The sequence below is a fragment of the Labeo rohita genome, chromosome 11, assembly GCF_022985175.1.
Source record: "Labeo rohita strain BAU-BD-2019 chromosome 11, IGBB_LRoh.1.0, whole genome shotgun sequence".
Lineage (NCBI taxonomy): Eukaryota > Metazoa > Chordata > Actinopteri > Cypriniformes > Cyprinidae > Labeo > Labeo rohita.
The window spans coordinates 17,582,254-17,599,781 of record NC_066879.1 but is presented as its reverse complement, the minus strand read 5'-3'; the positions used below and the strand labels follow the sequence as shown (position 1 = coordinate 17,599,781).

The following is a 17,528-nucleotide window of genomic DNA, read 5'->3' as shown; positions in this document are numbered from 1 at the left end:
TTTTTTTCAGCAAAAAACGATTGGTGAAAAATAATTTTATTGGTGTCAGAATAATTGTTTTGTCCTTAAATGCAGCAACTTTAGGATTGAAGAAGACCAGTGTGCAATATTGAATGTAAAGACAACTGTAAGTAGGTCTACTATTTACCTTTGCACTGACATAATAACTAAATGCATTTATTTTTAATCATTTGCTTTTCGTTTACTAATACTGTTCTCTAAAACTGAAAAACAAAGGAAATCTTTGGTCATTACAAAAGATATCCATATAAAATGTACAAAAACTTCAACATATGAATAGTAATTAATCACAACAAATATCAAAACACTAAACAACTTTATATTCTAAAGAAAAAAGCAGTATCCTTCATTTTCTGTAGCGTAGCTCATAATCAGTAGATGGCGCTCTTTTATCAGTGTTTTTACTGTATCAATTGCAAATTCTTGTACTTAAAAAAAAAAAAAAAAAACTAAAAAATCAATTCATGATGTTTTTGGCCAATTAATACAAGAAAAGGTGTGCTATGTTTATGATGTATCACTATGCCAAGTCAGATTTAGTATTCATGTTTTGTAAAAGTACTGAATTTCGTAAGAAAGGATCCTTTTTGTTAAAGTGCTGATTTAAACACTCTTCATAGAGTCATAATCAGCTCAAACTGTTCTCAGGCTTAATAAGCAATTTATCCTTCATACAGCAACATCTTTAAATATGTCCTTTAAGTAAAAAACACAAACATGCCATGTGCAAGAGCTGCATTGTGTTAAACCACATGTAAAATGAGTCCATTTTTTTCCCGTTCAGACAGCTGATACAGTAATTAGAGGCGTTCAGGTAGGCAGTATGAAGGTCCCATGTGAGGTGAGGTGCTGCTTTCCTATTGGTCCATTTCAGGCTTGACAGGTATTTGTCATTAACATTTGATCCAATTTGACATTTAATGCAATTTAACAGTGTTAAATACCCATCTAACAATTACATGTAAGTTCATCTTTTAAATTAAATTTAGCTTCAAATTTAATCAGAATCCACAATAGGCTGTTATTACCTCATTTTTGGGACCAAAAAAGTTCTTTGCAAAACAATAAAGCATATTTACATAGAGGCACATATGAATATGTGATGAAAAGAACTTCTTGTGATGTTCAATAATAAACGTCCAGCTATATATACCTGTAGGAAACCCCAAACTGGAGTTGCCAGTTAAGATTTCGTGTCCTCCGGTCGTTGGATGCCAAATGCTGTGATGAAAATATTTACTACTACAATGATAAAGACGAGAGCTGTGACGATGTTCTCCAGAAGATTCAGTATATAGTGTTTACTCGTGTCATTCAGATTCCACTTCACTGTAGAACAAAAGCAATAACAGTAGGTCATTATGCAATTCAGTTATTTAAGAAAAGGTTAAAATGAAAGGCTGAAATCTGACAAATGTGGACATGGAAAATGACGATAATTATATGGTGTCTATCGTTCTGTAGAGAAGGTGTTAAAACCTCCACAGCTTCAAAAGAACTGTATGATTACTGTAAAACCTTCAATACCAAAAATGTAGAAGTTTCCATGCATTACAGCATGATTGTGTTCACAGTGGATTCCAGTGTAAATCACAGAAAGTATTGCAAAAGTATTTATACCCCTTCCTCTTTTTTTTCAAAGTAGTCGCAGACTTATGTTAAACTGCTTTAAATTACTGACAACCGCATTTACTTATTTACAGGTGTGAGTCTCAAAACGTCCCGTTCACACAGCAGCTTACAGTCGCTTTTCGAATACTAGTACTGTCTGTATGAACGTGCAACGGGGAGTCAAGCCCGTATTGACAAGAGTCCAGTCGAGCTGCGAGTTCACCCATCAAATCATCATTAACCGACAGCAGCTTTTAAATTTGAGTGAAGAGCGGAGCATTTGAGCCGCGCGGTGAACACAAAACTGATGAAAACGCACTAGTATAAACAGGGCCTGAGTCCCGAAGATTTACAGGTGTGAGTTCGGTTATAGAATATGGTTGTCACACCCGTAAATAACCACACTGTGTGTGAACGTAACCGTATTAAGGACTCAAATACAGTATTAACAAAAAGCAAAAAACTGTTTTTTAACAACTCTGCAAATTTATTAAAAATAAAACACTGAAATTGTATAAGTATTCAAACCTTTAGCGCAGTGCTTAGCTGAAGCACCTTTACAGCCTTGAGTCTTTTTGGGTATGATGCGACATGTTTTGCACATCTGGATTTGGCAATTATCTGCCATTCTGCTCCTCACCTCTTCACCTCTCAAGCTCTGTCAGCTTGGATGGGGGCAAACACACATTTTCAGGTTTCTCCAAAAATGTTTGACTTGGTTCAAGCCCAGGCTCTAGCTTGACCACTCAACTACATTCACAGAGTTGTCTATCAGCCACTGTTGCTGTGTGCTTATGGTCATTGTCCTGTTGGAAGGTGAACCTTCTGCCACGTTTGAGATTCTCAGTGCTCTGGACTATGGTTTCATTAAGGCTATTTCTATATTTAACTGTGTTGAGTGTTCCTTCTACTCTGACGAAGCCTTCAGTCCCTGCCGCTGAAAAACAGCCCCACAGCATGATATTTTACTTTGGGATGGTACTCTACAGGTGATGAGCAGAGCTTGGTTTCCTCCATACATGATGCTTGGAAGAGTCCTAGTTGTTCCAAACTTCTTCCATTATTGACAATGGAGGCTACATGCTTCTGTGAACCTTCAATGCAGCAGAATCTTTTTCGGAATTCTTCCCCAGATTTGTGCCTTGACACAATCCTGTCTCTGAGCTCTACTGGTAGTTCTTTTGACCTCAGGGCTTGGTTTTTGCTTTCATATGCATTTTCAGCAGTTAGACCTTTTATCTAGAGGTGTGTGCCTTTCCAAATACCTATTCAGTTGTATTTGCCACAGGTTAACTTCACCTGAAGTGTAGTAACATCTACAAGCAATATGAGAGCTCCTGAGCTAAATTAAGTGTCCCAGAATACTTATCCAATGGAATCATCAAGTTTTTTTACAAACCTGTTTTGTGCTTTGTCATTATGATGTATGGAGTGTAGATTGATGTAAGAAAAAGTAATTTAAAGCAGTTCTAATATAAGGCTGCAACAAAACTGAAGGGTTATGAATACTTTCGCAAGGCACTATAGGACACTGGGTGCTTTTTGAAGTTGAGAAGTGAATATGCATATTTCCCAAATTGGGACAGAATCTCTTCATATGATTAAAGTGTCTTTCTTTCACTAAGATTCGAAATGATTCATCTGCTCATACTCTCATTATGTGGGCAGTAAGTGAAAAGTGAAAGTAAAAGCATTTCTGATGGGAAACACCAAAGTGTTGCAGGTCTGACTTTTACCACCTGATGTAATCATATTGAAATACTTAGTACAAACAGATTTGTGTAGGATCAATCTCTCTGCAACTTCTGTAATGAAAGTTCTATTTAAGTACAAGTATATACAGCATGTTTCAGTTCTCCTTCTAGACAATTGTTATTGAACTGAACCCTGGACCACAAAACCAATCCTAAGTAGCACAGGTATATTTGTAGCTATAGCCAACAATACATTGTTCAGGTCAAAATAATTTTTCTTTTATGACAAAAATCCTTAGGATATTAAGTAAAGACCATGTTCCATGAAGATATTTTGTGAATTTCCTACCGTAAATATATCAAAACTTAATTTTTGATTAGTAATATGCATTGCTAAGAATTTAATTTGGACAGCCTTAAAAGCAATTTTCTCAATATTTTGCACCCTCAGATTCCAGCTTTCAAATAAATCAATGGAAAGCTTGTTTATTAAGCTGATGTAATAATGTATAATGATGTATTAGTAAATTTTAAAAAATGACCCTTATGACTGGTTATGTACTATAGGCTAGTAACTAGGCTATGTTACTCTCTTAAAAATAAAGGTGCCTCACGATGCCATAGAAGAACCTTTTTTGTCTAAATGGTTCCATAAAGAACCTTTAATATCTGAAGAACCTTTCTGTTGTGGCGATAGAAAGTTCTTCAGATTATAAAAAGGTAAGAAAGAGATGGTTCTTCAAAGAATCTTTGACTGAATTGTTCTTCGTGGAACCAAAAATGTTTCTTCTATGACATCGCTGTGAAGACCCTTTTAAAGCACCTTTATTTTTAAGAGTGTAGTACTTATAACAGTATGTTTTTGTCTTGAAGTGAAGCAAACCTAATCATGTATAAAATCACTATTGTCTCTATATTTTAAAGTCTGTGAACTTGGATGAGCTTCTCTCACCTATGAAGATAAGCAAGACCCCCACGATGATCTGTAGGATGAGGGAGATGCTGATGAGGCTGATGAGAGGAACATATAAGGTGAACGTGGGTCCCACCTCCAGAATGGTCTTCAGCTGGGAAGCGTTGGCCATCAACAACGCGATATCCAGCATGCTCTCTGCTGCACTTTTCTTATTGGCGTAATGGTTCATGTTAATTGGGGAGTTCCTGGACCAGCGGTTCTGTCGAGGACGCTAAACACAACCATGAAAACAAACGTGACATTACTACATCTGTGGGAATGAGCCAAGGTAATGAGTACATGAGCATCATGCAGTGTTTACAGAGAAAGAGGTGGGAAAATTCTGCTATCAACCAGATTTTAGAGTTTGGGTAATCAAACGGTGTTATCAAATCTAGTTTAAGAGGTTGGTGTTAATGCTATGACAGTTTCATAGAAATATTGTTTGAGGACCAGGATGCTGATCCAGTGTAACACACCCCTACTTACAGTTTGTAAATCACAGCATGCTTTCAAGTGAGACCTAAAATTTGCACATAATTTGACTCATGCCCAATTGTTGTTTTCTGACCTGCAGTATCTACTCTTCAGAAATTTGAATCATCTGTCTTCTTTGGGCATATTTCTCAGTTTTACAAGAAACTGAAAGTCACTTGTGTTTTTTCTTTAGGATGTTTGTAGAATGTGAAGGGAAGTGGGTGAGTGGTTAGTTGACCCTGACAAAATTTCCTTCCTTCTGTATCAAACAAAATTAGTATGGGTCACTGCTAGGGTTATAGTTAATGTCAAAATAAATTCCCTCAAGGCAGCAACCACTGAAACAATGTTAATACGTCAAGGTTAACTGCACTGAATTAATTGGCATCGTTCACACTATCATTTTTTGGGACTGACAACCTATTTACTTACAGGTGTGAGTCTCGAAATGTCCCGTTCACACAGCAGCTTACAGTCGTGTTTCAAACTGTATGTTGAATATATATATATATATATATATATATATATATATATATATATATATATATACACACTACCGTTCAAAAGTTTGGGGTCAGTAAGACTTGTAATAGTCTTTAAAGAAGTCTCTTATGCTCATCAAGGCTGCATTTATTTGATTAAAAATATAGAAAAAAACAGTAATATTGCAAAATGTTTTTACAATATAAAATAATGTTTTTTTATTTTAACATACTTTAAAATAAAATTTATTCCTGTGATGAAAAGCTGAATTTTTATCAGCTGTTACTCCAGTCTTAAGTGTCACATGATCCTTCAGAAATCATTCTAATATGCGGATTTATTATTAGAATGATCAATGTTGGATAATATCAACAGTTGTGCTGCCAAATATTTTTTGGAACCTGTGATTTTTTTTTTTTTTTTTTTTTTTTTTTTTTTCAGGATTCTTTCATGAATAACAAGTTTTAAAAGTACAGTGTTTATTCAAAATATAAATATTTTATAACAATGTAAATTATTTATTATTAACTTTTAATAAACTTTTAATTATTAACTTAATACATCCTTGGTGAATAAAAGTATTAATTTCTTAAAAACAAAAAAACAAAAAAAAAAGAAACAATAAAAATGTACTGACCCCAAACTTTTGAACGGTAGTATATATATATATATATATATATATATATATATATATATTATGGTTGTGACACCCGTAAATAACCATACTGTGTGTGAACGTAACCGTATTAAGGACTCAAATACGGTACTGACAACCGTATTCTACTGCTGTGTGAACGTTCACACGGCAGCAGAATACTGTTGTCAATGCAAACTAATTGCGGTTGTCAATCCCAAAAACTGGTTCAACATCACTTTTGCACCTGCAATTAATGTTGAATCAATGGTGAGATTTTCAAAAATCTATGAAAATGTTGTTGAATTAATGTTATGCAGTGACACCGGTTCAACATAAATGGAATATTTCAACAAAAAAAATCAATGGTGATGTTACTAAAACAACATTATTATGTGGTTATTGCTGAGCATCACTTATTCACCCTCAGTAAATATTAACACAATGCTGAATTATCCAACAAAAACAGTGGTAATGTCACTGAATCAACATTGTTAAGTGATGACCATTCAACATAACTTACTCGCCTTCGGTTAATGTTGAAAAAATGTTGAATTATCAAAAAAAAACTATGATAATGTCACTGAATCAATGTTATGATGTGATGATGCACCCTCAGTTAATGTTGAAACATTTATATTTTAATTACACTTAAAAGTTTAAGTTTGAGGAAAACTTTTTAAAGTTTTAAAAAGTTTAAAATGACACCTTTCCAGTAGAGATGCACCGATTGCAAATTTCTTGGCCGATTCCGATTTCCGATTTTACAGTAAGTGTGACCTGCCGATTCCGATTTTTTTTTTTTTTTTTTTTTAAAGAACTGTAATGAAAGTTGGAGTCCATTTCAAACTTTTGCTTTTTTTTTGTTGTTTTTAATTATATACATGTGAGGAATGAAAGATTGGATGCCACAGACGATTTTGCGGAGTAGGTGGTGGAATTTTCACAAAGAAAACCTTATAATTTAATAAACACTAATATCTCATTGTAATCAAAAAGTTGATTGATTGGCATGAATTCAGCGATCTGCTACGCCACACTAGAGAGCTTGAAAAACACATTATTGCAAGACGCATTGTTTGTATTTTGCTATAACTGACAGATTTTGAAAGCTGAGACTGTGTTTTATATTAAAAGCATCAAAAGCACAAAGCTTATTGCTATTATTGGGTGGCTGGTGCACTACAAATAGGCCTACTGAATCAGGGCTCGAAATTAACTTTTTTTTTTACTTGGTAGCACTGGTGCTCCCAACTTCAAAAAGTTAGGAGCACCAAAAAAAATTTAGGAGCACCAAATGAATATTAAGGTTGTATTAAATACAACTACATAACCTATAGTCTACAGCCTAGATATGTTATGTAGACTAATTTGCGCACATTGGGGAGTCGCTCTCTAAACGTGGGGTATTAAAATTGCTTTTGAATGCGCGCGCGCGTTTTACTTTCGGTTTCGTTTTAACGATGGCGCCAAACTCTCGGCGGTGCTGAGCGTGCATTCTACAATACACGACATTAATTTAACAAAACAATTTAACAGTGGTGTTCGACTATGGAGAACGGCTGGTCATCAAGGGCCATGAATTCCATAATTTTCCTCGTAATTGCTTTGGTCTTCTCACTGCTCATCCCAGCAAAGGATAGTACAGGCTGCTGACTTGTGGCTGACGAGCTTTGGCTCGGACTCGGCGCGCTAGCTTTAGCCACTTTCCCCTTTTCAAACTGGGCATATTCAGCTAAATGATAGTGTTTTAAGTGTCTTATTAGGTTTGTTGTTCCGAACGTTTTTGAGCTTGTTCCCCCACGATGTATTTTTGCTTTACAAACTTCCACACCAACGACATGTTAACACCAGACTGTGAGTGTGCGTGTAGCTGTGACGTAATTGCCTGCGCCGCCGCTGGCAATAAAAGGATCGGCGGACGTGAGCCTGACCGGCCGGTCACCGATCTGGGTCGATCATACGAAAAATCGGCCGATTCCGATCACTAGCCGGTCAGTCGGTGCATCTCTACTTTCCAGCACAGTTTAACATGATGAAAAGCTACAAAATATCAGTCTTTAAAAAATAAATGTGGGACAAAACAGACTAAAATATTAAAAACTTCAAAATGATTAGTTTTAGGAGTCTTATGTCAGACTATAAGTGGTCCAGCGGTTCAGGTTTTAACAATCTGGCTTACATCAGACTGCTGAAATCTAAAAAAGAAAACATGATGTCATCTATGAGCAAGTCAACTCATTTGTCATACACGCAGGCACGTTCAGGAATGTTAAACACAGTATGATTTACTTTTTAATTACTCAGCACAAAAACATCTAACTATGATTATGCTGTCATTTAATTGCATTTAATCTATTAGCTCAAGTCGATCAAAGTCTAAATCAATACAGGTTCTACAATTAGCATTTGTAAATAGAGATTTTTTTCAGCTGAGTGTATCACCAGTCTTAATTAAACACACTTGAACCAGCTAATTTAGATCTTTGGATCACTGGAAACGTTCAGGCAGGTGTGTTGGATAGATGAGCTGTGGCAGTGGCAGTTACTCACAGGAAAAAGCATGGGATGGGAACATTAGTCTATAAATAAAATAATAAGATGCAGGTTCACTCCTTAACTGTCAGAAAATAGCCTCATCTGTCATCAACAAGATGTCGTTTTTTGTGATGATTAAAATGAATGACTACCTGATGAAACAGTAATCAGGGGAGCGAGACATAAGGCAATACGGATTCAAACAAGAACCAATCAAAAGCATTAAAACAGCAACAGCCTTTAAAGGGATAGTTCACCCAAAAATGAAAATTACCCCATGATTTACTCGCCGTCAAGCCATTCTAGGTGTATATGACTTTCTTCTTATAGATCAACACAATCAGAGTTGCTTTGTAATGGCAGTAAATGGCTGTTTTAAATATAAATAAAATAAAGTTTTAAATATGGATATTTTTCATACACAAACACATCGATCTGCCTTTATTAACCCTTCCAGAGCTGTGTGGAGCACTTTTTATGATGGATGGATGCAGTTTATTTTGCTTCAAAACACCCATTCACTGCCATTATAAAGCTTGGAAGAGCCAGAGCATTTTTTAATATAACTCTGATTGTATTCGTCTGAAAGAAGAAAGTCATATACACCTACTTAATGGATTACAGAAACATTTATTTTGTAATTAAATTCCGTAACGCAGTTATGTGTAACTAGTTACTCCCCAAAACTGACTGTGACATTTTGTCTCATGTTTATGTCACATTGCAACATTAAGCAACATTGTTTAAAATTATACCAGAGAAGTTGTATGAATATGTTAGGTGATTCAACAAATAAGACTTGTACCTGTTTTATTTTTGATGAGGAAGCATCAGACTACTGAGAAATGCACATGCAGCACCAAAATGGGTGTTTCTTAATTAGTGGGCATTTTCAGGTTACAATGAGTGTTTGTTTAGCTGTATTACTCGAAGACCCACTCCTAAACCAGGTAAAGCAGTTGAAAATTTCCATCATGGTTTGAAAACACCTCAATGATTGAATAACACCCATTAGAATTTCACAGAGATATGCTTTCATCATGACATGTTCATCAACAACAAATTAACGTTAGTTCATCTCCACCCATGTTTTGCTTTCAGCAAAATTTCATACTTTAAATATTGAAAGGTCAACCAAGATGAGGGTTTGGACAAAAAAACTCAACATCTGCGATTCCAGTAGAATGTTCTATTTATAACTGATTACTTCCTAAAATAAGCTTAAGAACTGTTATCCTGCTAAAGAAGCTTTTTGGTCAAAAAGGTCTGACTTCCTCTTTTGACGTTCTGATGCAACTGCACTTTGAAACATTGGTTAGTACAAAGCATTATTAATAATAATCATAATCAGAGATGTAGTGTTTGGCACTTCATGCGTTCAAACAGAGTTCTACATTATCAGATGTATTTGAAGTTTGTTCGTATAGTTATTGTTGCTGAAGTAATATATCTTAAGTGTTTTGAGTCATCAAACTCACATTGTACATTGACTCAGCATAAAGTGCCTCTCAAAGAATTATCTTGAGAAATCCTTCTTCCTTTTTAAACAAGATAATACAAGGCTAGTCATGTGATCCATGATCCAAGAGAAAGAGCTCTGTATGCTACTTTCTAATGGAGTTCTGTGAACACAAAAGCATTATTCTTCTCTATTATGATGGAGGAGAGGTCAAGCTACAGGTGTGAGCTTGCTCTGGAGTCATTACATCTACTTTGTGTTATTCAACTCTCACCAGGCAGGCAGCAGACCTCAGTACGAACGAAAATGTACGATTTCCCCCATACTAAGTTTATGTCTCATCTTTGGTTAAGACTGACTGCACTGCATAACCACATATTCTCCAGGCTCTGTAGTGGAGTGCAGGACAGGTGTTGACTTTGGGTACGGTTCTAGCCAACACAAGAACCCTTTTGCCTATGCTGGGAGTGGCAAAGGCAAAGTAAGTAGAAAAACTCCCTTTTTCCATGAACCCCAATGACACTCAGACACCAACACTTAAACAACACCCTTTTTCGTGGAAAAAAATGAACCAACTGTCTAAAAGTAACAGCCTGGGGTCTCTTCCTCTTTCTCTGTCCTGCTATTGGTTGTCATTAGTTGTTAAAACCCAAATGCTTACATGAGCGGAAACTTTTCATACACTAAAAGAAAGAATTCTTAAAAATAACAGCATGGCAACCCTGATAGTTTGTAATGACAATCTTACATAGGTTGCTGTACATGTCATATACTGTATTCTATAAATATTTAACATTAAATCATAGATAAGGTGGTATAAAAAGCAGGGAAATGTCAATGCATTTATCTTGTTTTTTAGATTTGCATCTCTCGTCTGTAGAACCACTTCACTATGTCACCAATAAAGTATCTTGCACAGCACAGCACAGCCGCCATTACTAGTCCACAAACAATGTGGCAAAGTGATTGTAACTGTAATGTGGTCAACAAACCTATAACTACAGGACAATCACATTTCATACTTGTTTATAACTCTTAACTTGCTCATACCTTCATGTGTTGATGAAAAGTTTTTTTCTTTGCAAACAGACTATTTATAGACCTGTGGCCCTATAATTCTAATCAATAGCACAGTTGTCCATAATATTGCTCGTGCATTACATCATACCAAAGAAGGTGGAGTCATCACTTTCCATTTGGCATAGAAATTAGCCTCATGGAAATCACTGCCCTTTCAGTCTGCCTAAACACACAGCGTCTTAAACATTGGTGCTGCCCACAGGAATGATGATATGTTTGATTTTGTGTTTCAGAATGTTTGTTGGGTGAAGAAAAAATCCACTGGTGGTTTCTAACCACTTCACCTCATCTTTCTTCAGTGCATACATTAATGAAAGTGTAAGAAAAAAGGTGAGAAATGGTGACCTGTCACAACACATAAAATACACTTTCCTCCATACATTCATATATATTTACCTAAAAGCAATAAACTACTTAGTAACTAGTGGTAGGAATCGAAACTACTATACTAAATGCTTTAGTTCTTTATTGTTAGAAGATAAGTTATGTCATGTCAGCTTTTGTTTACTTTGTAGATTTTTTGTTCCTTCTTTGGCTGGCTCAATGTAAAATCCACCGTTATGGTTTTAGTGTTTAGAGTTAAAGTCAAAAGTTTACATACACCTTGCAAAATCTGAAAAATGTCAATTATTTTACCAAAATAAGAAGGATTATTCAAAATGCATGTTATTTTTTTAATAAAATATTTAACACAAAAGATGTTTACATAGAGAAAATAATAGGTGAAATTATAAAAATAACCCTGTTCAAAAGTTTACATACACTTGATTCTCATTACCCTGTTGTTACATGAATGAACCACAGCTGTTTTTTTTTCAGTGATAGTTGTTCATGTTTGTCCTAAACACTTAAGCTGCCAGCTGTTCTTCAAAAAAATTCTTCAAGCTTTTTAGCATTTTTGTGTATTTGAGCCCTTGAGATCCATCTTTTCACACTGAGGACAACTGAGAGACTAATATGCAACTATTACAAAATATTCAAACGCTCACTGATGCTTCTGAAGGAAATAACGATGCATTATAAACCACATTTTTCTTATTTTGCCTAAATACCTTTTAGTAGTGCCCTTCAGAAGCTACAGAAGATACTTACATGTTCCCCAGAAGACAAAATTAGTTAAATTTACCCTGATCTTCGAATTCAAAAAGTTTTCACCCCCCGGCTCTTAATGCGTTGCGTTTTCTTCTGAAGCATCAGTGAGCGTTTGAACCTTCTGTAATAGTTGCATATGAGTCCCTCAGTTGTCCTCAGTGTAAAAAGATGGATTTTTAATGGAAATTTTTCATGGAAAAGGAACTTGCTACGGTGAGATTAATTGGTAGTTAACTGTAATAGACTTTACAATATATGTGACCCTGGACCACAAAACCAGTCTTAAGTCGCTGGGGTTTATTTGTAGCAATTGCCAAAAATACACTGTATGGGTCAAAATTATTGATTTTTCTATTATGGTAAAAATCATTAGCAAATTAAGTAAAGATCATGTTCTATTAAGATATTTTGTAAAATTCCTACTGATTAGTAATATGCATTGTTAAGAACATTATTTGAAGAACTTTAAAGGTGATTTTCTCAATATTTTGATTTTTTTGCACCCTCAGATTCCTCAGTCAAATATTGTCCTATCCTAACAAACTATACATCAATGAAAAGCTTATTTATTCAGCTTTCATATGATGTATAAATCTCAATTTTGAAAAAATGACCCTTACGACTGGTTTTGTGATCCAGGGTCACATCTGTTACATACATTACATTTATATGAAATACGAAATACTTGTATTAAAAAATAAATATTGAGGAAAGGGGTAATCTTATTGAATGTACACTTGCTATGCATTAATCTGCGTTATTTATGTGTCGTCTCATCTGACAGACTTTATTAGCGTCTTTCACAGTCTATTGTTGAGGGTTTTACGGCTCGGTGATCTCATCATCTGTCTGGACGCGGTGGAGCGAAACACCAGGGTAATGAATAAGAGGTTTGTTTCAAAACTTTGAACCGCTTTGGTGAGCTTTAATGCTGACCAGTTGCCACTTACTACCTTCCGTTACTGGATAAAAACATCCTGGACAGTCGAAAGCAGCTTCTATCTGTTCATGGTCTGCAGTTATATAATATTTACCCCGCGGGGCAAACCACAATATCCCTTCAATTAGATTTATCCACGCAAGTGTATTCATTGCAATACAGTATGAAGAGAAAAATGTACATGAGCATTCTGTTTCCTACAAAAACCAAAGAAACGCCATCAACCCGTTCGTTATAAGAGTAACGTTAGCCTAGTGATCAGTCAACGTATTTGCGTCTATCCCGGATTTCACGGACACCAATATAATGGGTTAAACTTTAACTCTAACCTCCCATTGGCGGATACATTTGTGGTCTTTTTGAATGATACTATTATGTTCAAAATCACTCACCTCTCCTGATTCACCTACGAAAGCATCTCCATTCAGTTCCATCGTTTCTGAAGCCATAATCTTTCCTTTGATTATATCTAACAATCCGTTAACAGCTGGGTTTAAGTATGTTTGTGGTGCATTATGAGCTCATGGACGATGAAAGCAAAAGGGGGCTGGACAATCTGCGCCAGAAATCTGAATCGTTCTTCTGAGCCGGATCTTTTGAATCATTCAGACGAACCGGTTAAGACCCATCTGAACAACTCGTTTTACAAATTTCTTTGAGGCATTTATTTATTTTATAAACGTTTTAATAAGCGTTTAATAAAACATTTTTAGCCGGGATATTTAAATAAACTGCCAGTGTTTAATGTTTTAAAAATGTTTTTACAAAAATAATTATGGCTGCAACAATTGTACCGCATGAAATGACCATAAAACATATTTTTTAATATAAATATGTGCTGTGTTTCAGAATGCAAAGTACATAATATGCCACTAAAGGCTGTAAAAAATGTCTATTTTCATAAGAATGAAAGAATTTGTTCGAAAGAACCGATTCAGATTTCGAATCGCTATAGTGCTACAAGATATAGTATCTTGTTTCAACACTTTGCCAGAGTTAGTCGCCGTTCGTCCACAATCTAATATCAAAGCTCGTGCTCTTATCAGAGTATATACTATTATTAGTAGCTTATAATGGGTCCGTGATCACGCCTAATGTTTTACACGTTGGCACCTATAAGCACAAATATGTTCCAGTCATAGGCCTGCAGGTTTGTTAGATCATTGACATTCAGATTGTTGACTCGGTGCCAACAAATATAAAGAACGGGAAAGTCTGGAGGAAAAAAACACCATTCAATGTTCAGAGGAGCCATGACATCTGTGTTTGTGCTGCCATCTAGTGGTAGTTCAAACACAGCCAGAACTCACGCTTATTACGGGTTGCTTCAATAATGCCAGTGTAATAATAATAACTAGATAAAAAAAGTTTGTCAAGATAAACTTTAAGTTGGCTTGAGAAAGCCGGACCAGAAAGTTAGAAAAAGTTTGAAAAGTTTAAAAAGTTTAAGAAGTTATATTTAAAAAAATAAAAAAGTTTTAAGTTTGGATGGTTTTCAGTCTGAAATATTTTAAAGTTTTAAAGTTTGAATGCAGTCTGTCAGATAGATAGATAGATAGATAGATAATGGTCAGATTATAGATAGATAGATAAGATAGATAGATAAATAAATAACATGTTGTTAGTATGATTCTAACATTATTAGCAAGTTACTAGTATTTTGCTAGCATGTTTTAAAATAAATAGCAAGTTGCTAGCATGTTGCTAGCATGTTTCTAACATGATTAGCAAAGTTGTTAGCATGTTTCTGGCTTGATTATCAAGTTGTTAGCATGTTGCTAGCGTGTTTCTAGCATGATTAGCAAAGTTGCTAGCATGTTTCTAGCATGATTAGCAAGTTGCTAGCATGTTGCTAGCATGTTTCTAACATGATTAGCAAGTTGCTAGCATGCTTCTAGCATGATTAGTAGGTTGTTAGCATGTTTCTAGCATGATTAGCAAAGTTGCAAGCATGTTTCTAACATGATTAACAAGTTGTTAGCATGTTGGTAGCATGTTTCTGACGTGATTAGCAAGTTGCTAGCATGTTTCTAGCATGATTAGCAAGTTGTTAGCATGTTTCTAGCATGATTAACAAGTTGTTAGCATGTTACTAGCATGTTTCTAGCATGATTAGCAAAGTTTCTAGCATGTTTAAACATGATTAGCAAAGTAGCTAGCATGTTTCTAACATGATTAGGAAGTTGTTAGCATGTTTCTAGCATGTTTCTGACATGATTAGCAAGTTGCTAGCATGTTTCTAATATGATTAGCAAGTTGTTAGCATGTTCTGACATGATTAGCAAGTTGTTAGCATGTTTCTAGCATGATTAGCAAGTTGTTTGCATGTTGCTAGCATGTTTCTAGCATGATTAGCAAAGTTTCTAGCATGTTTTAACATGATTAGCAAAGTTGCTAGCATGTTTCTAGCATGATTAGCAAGTTGTTAGCATGTTGCTAGCATGTTTCTGACATGATTAGCAAGTTGCTAGAATGTTCTGGCATGATTAGCAAGTTGATAGCATGTTTCTATCATGACTAGCAAGTTACTAGCATGATTCTGGTTACTAGGCATAGATAGATAGATGAGTTTGAGCTTGACTGAGTCTCTAAGGATTCTGGGAGTTTTGACAGTTGGAATTTGAAAAGTGTTGGCTCATTTGAACATTCCGTCAATGTAAGTCTATGGGATTTTTCCCGATTTTAATCGTAATTTTTAGGAAAATCGTAAGTCCGATCAGTTAGAAAAGATATAGCAGCTAACTTCAGATCAGTCTGAAGATCTGGGCTGAGTTTGGAGTTTGTAGAATTAAAGCTCTAGGACGAGTTAGTGTCGACAGATTTAGTCTCAGAAGAAAACAGCATATCAGTAAGTTGGCTTTCTCAAGCCAAGTTAATAATAATAGCACTGTTTCTGACTCGAAAGTTAGCAAATATGAAAAAATGCATCATGTGGTATTTGCAATATTTTCCAAACATTTCAGAAAAAAGTAATCACATGTATGTAGAGATAAATTAAGTATGTGAAGTTTATTTGCAAAAAGAGATAACTATCAAACTATCAGAAATCATGTTTGTTTATTGTGTTTTATTGTCTTAGTTAGCTGTGTTTTCTTTTAGTTATTATTTACTTAATCACAATAACCCAACTGCAGTTTGATTGAGATTAACTGGAATGCACAATGAAAAAACATAATTTTTGAAAAGTTGAATTAACTCTTCATATATAAAATATACATTTTCCCTCTTGCATTTTTTTCCTGATACATTTATGAGACATCCTGTCTTTTTTCTGTACTTCGTCAAATAATCGTTTGAATTGTAATATTCTTTAATTAAACAAATAACTTATTTTTTAAATGAAAATGTAATTTTCAGTTTATTGTAATCTGGCAATAAAACCTCCTTTTACCTTTTTTCCTTTATATTTTATTTTTTAATTATTATTAATATTTTAAACAGACAACTGACCTGAAAATGTTTATGTTTTAATTTATATTTTTAATTTATTATTTTAATTATTATTATTTGTTTTTATTTATGTATTTATTGCTGAAAAGAAGATAGTTTGAAGAATGTGTGTAACCAAATAGTTGATGGTAGCCATTGAGTTCCATAGTATTTTTCTTCATACTATGGAAGTAAATGGCGTCAACCGATTGGTTACCAACATTCTTCCAAATATCTTGTTTTGCGTTCAACAGAAGAAAAAAACTCAAACATGTCTGAAAGAACTTTGAGGGTGAGCAAATACTGACAGAATTTTCATTTTTGTGTAAACTGTCCCTTTAAGTTTTTCAAGTCCTATTCAGTTCCCTATTTGTGAAAATTGCCTACTGGGACAGAGCTGAATAATTTAATTGCAGTAGTTTAAGAGCGAGCACTGACAACAGTTCAATGTGTCAAGTTCTTAAAGTACAGACTCATGACAGACTAATTAATTGCAGTATTAAGTGCCGTTTCTATAAATATCGGGTACATTAGACAACGTGTAAGATTTCTGACCCTCACTGCTGACACTCGCTGTCATTTAAAATCTCTAAATGATAAAGATGATGCTTTTGCTGTGTAAAAATGTGTCCATATATTTTCCATGAATGAACTGAGACACAAGTGATTGTCTATATTGGGCTTGAATAGTAACACATTTCCCAGTCTTTATTTATGTGACTCACTATTATATAATATGTCAAGCGCAAAGAGTGTTGTTATAACAACCTACCTTTTTTCATTCTACTGTACAACTTTTATAATCACCCCAGGAAGGTGGTGACCACGTAATATTTCACCCAATAATTTATTTATAACTGATGCTCCAACTCACCCTTGTCTCCCCAATAAGAATGTTATACTGTAAGTGTTATTGCACAGGGAATAAACACTTCTCTCTCCAGTAGGTGGAACATTTTCTTTCGGGAAGATGGCAAGAGGAGGAGGGGAGGGGGTGAGAGAATAAAAAGCATCGTCATACAACATTCATTCATATTAAATATTCAGCAGTCTTAACCAAGTCACGTGGCGAGAACAGGGATATACCGAGCACAGTAAAAGGATACTGTATGCGA

At 34.9% G+C, this 17,528-nt stretch overlaps 1 protein-coding gene across 1 annotated transcript; it reads right to left on the bottom strand.

The window, feature by feature from the left end:
* Positions 1–13,525, bottom strand: ninj1 (ninjurin 1). The gene is made up of 3 exons (XM_051123326.1): positions 13,377–13,525; positions 4,279–4,513; positions 1–1,350 (listed from the first exon to the last, which is right to left on the bottom strand). Exons 1-3 carry the CDS (start codon positions 13,431–13,433, stop codon positions 1,205–1,207), a joined length of 438 nt encoding a protein of 145 aa, XP_050979283.1. The 5' UTR covers positions 13,434–13,525; the 3' UTR covers positions 1–1,204.
* Between the last annotated feature and the right edge of the window lie 4,003 nt (positions 13,526–17,528).

Coding starts and splice junctions, on each gene's coding strand:
- ninj1 (XM_051123326.1), bottom strand. CDS start 13,433: ATGGCTTCAGAAACGATGGAACTGAATGGAGATGCTTTCGTAGGTGAA. Junction 4,514..13,376: donor TCGTAGGTGAATCAGGAGAG/GTGAGTGATTTT, acceptor GGTTGTGTTTAG/CGTCCTCGACAGAACCGCTG. Junction 1,351..4,278: donor GGTCTTGCTTATCTTCATAG/GTGAGAGAAGCT, acceptor TTTGTTCTACAG/TGAAGTGGAATCTGAATGAC.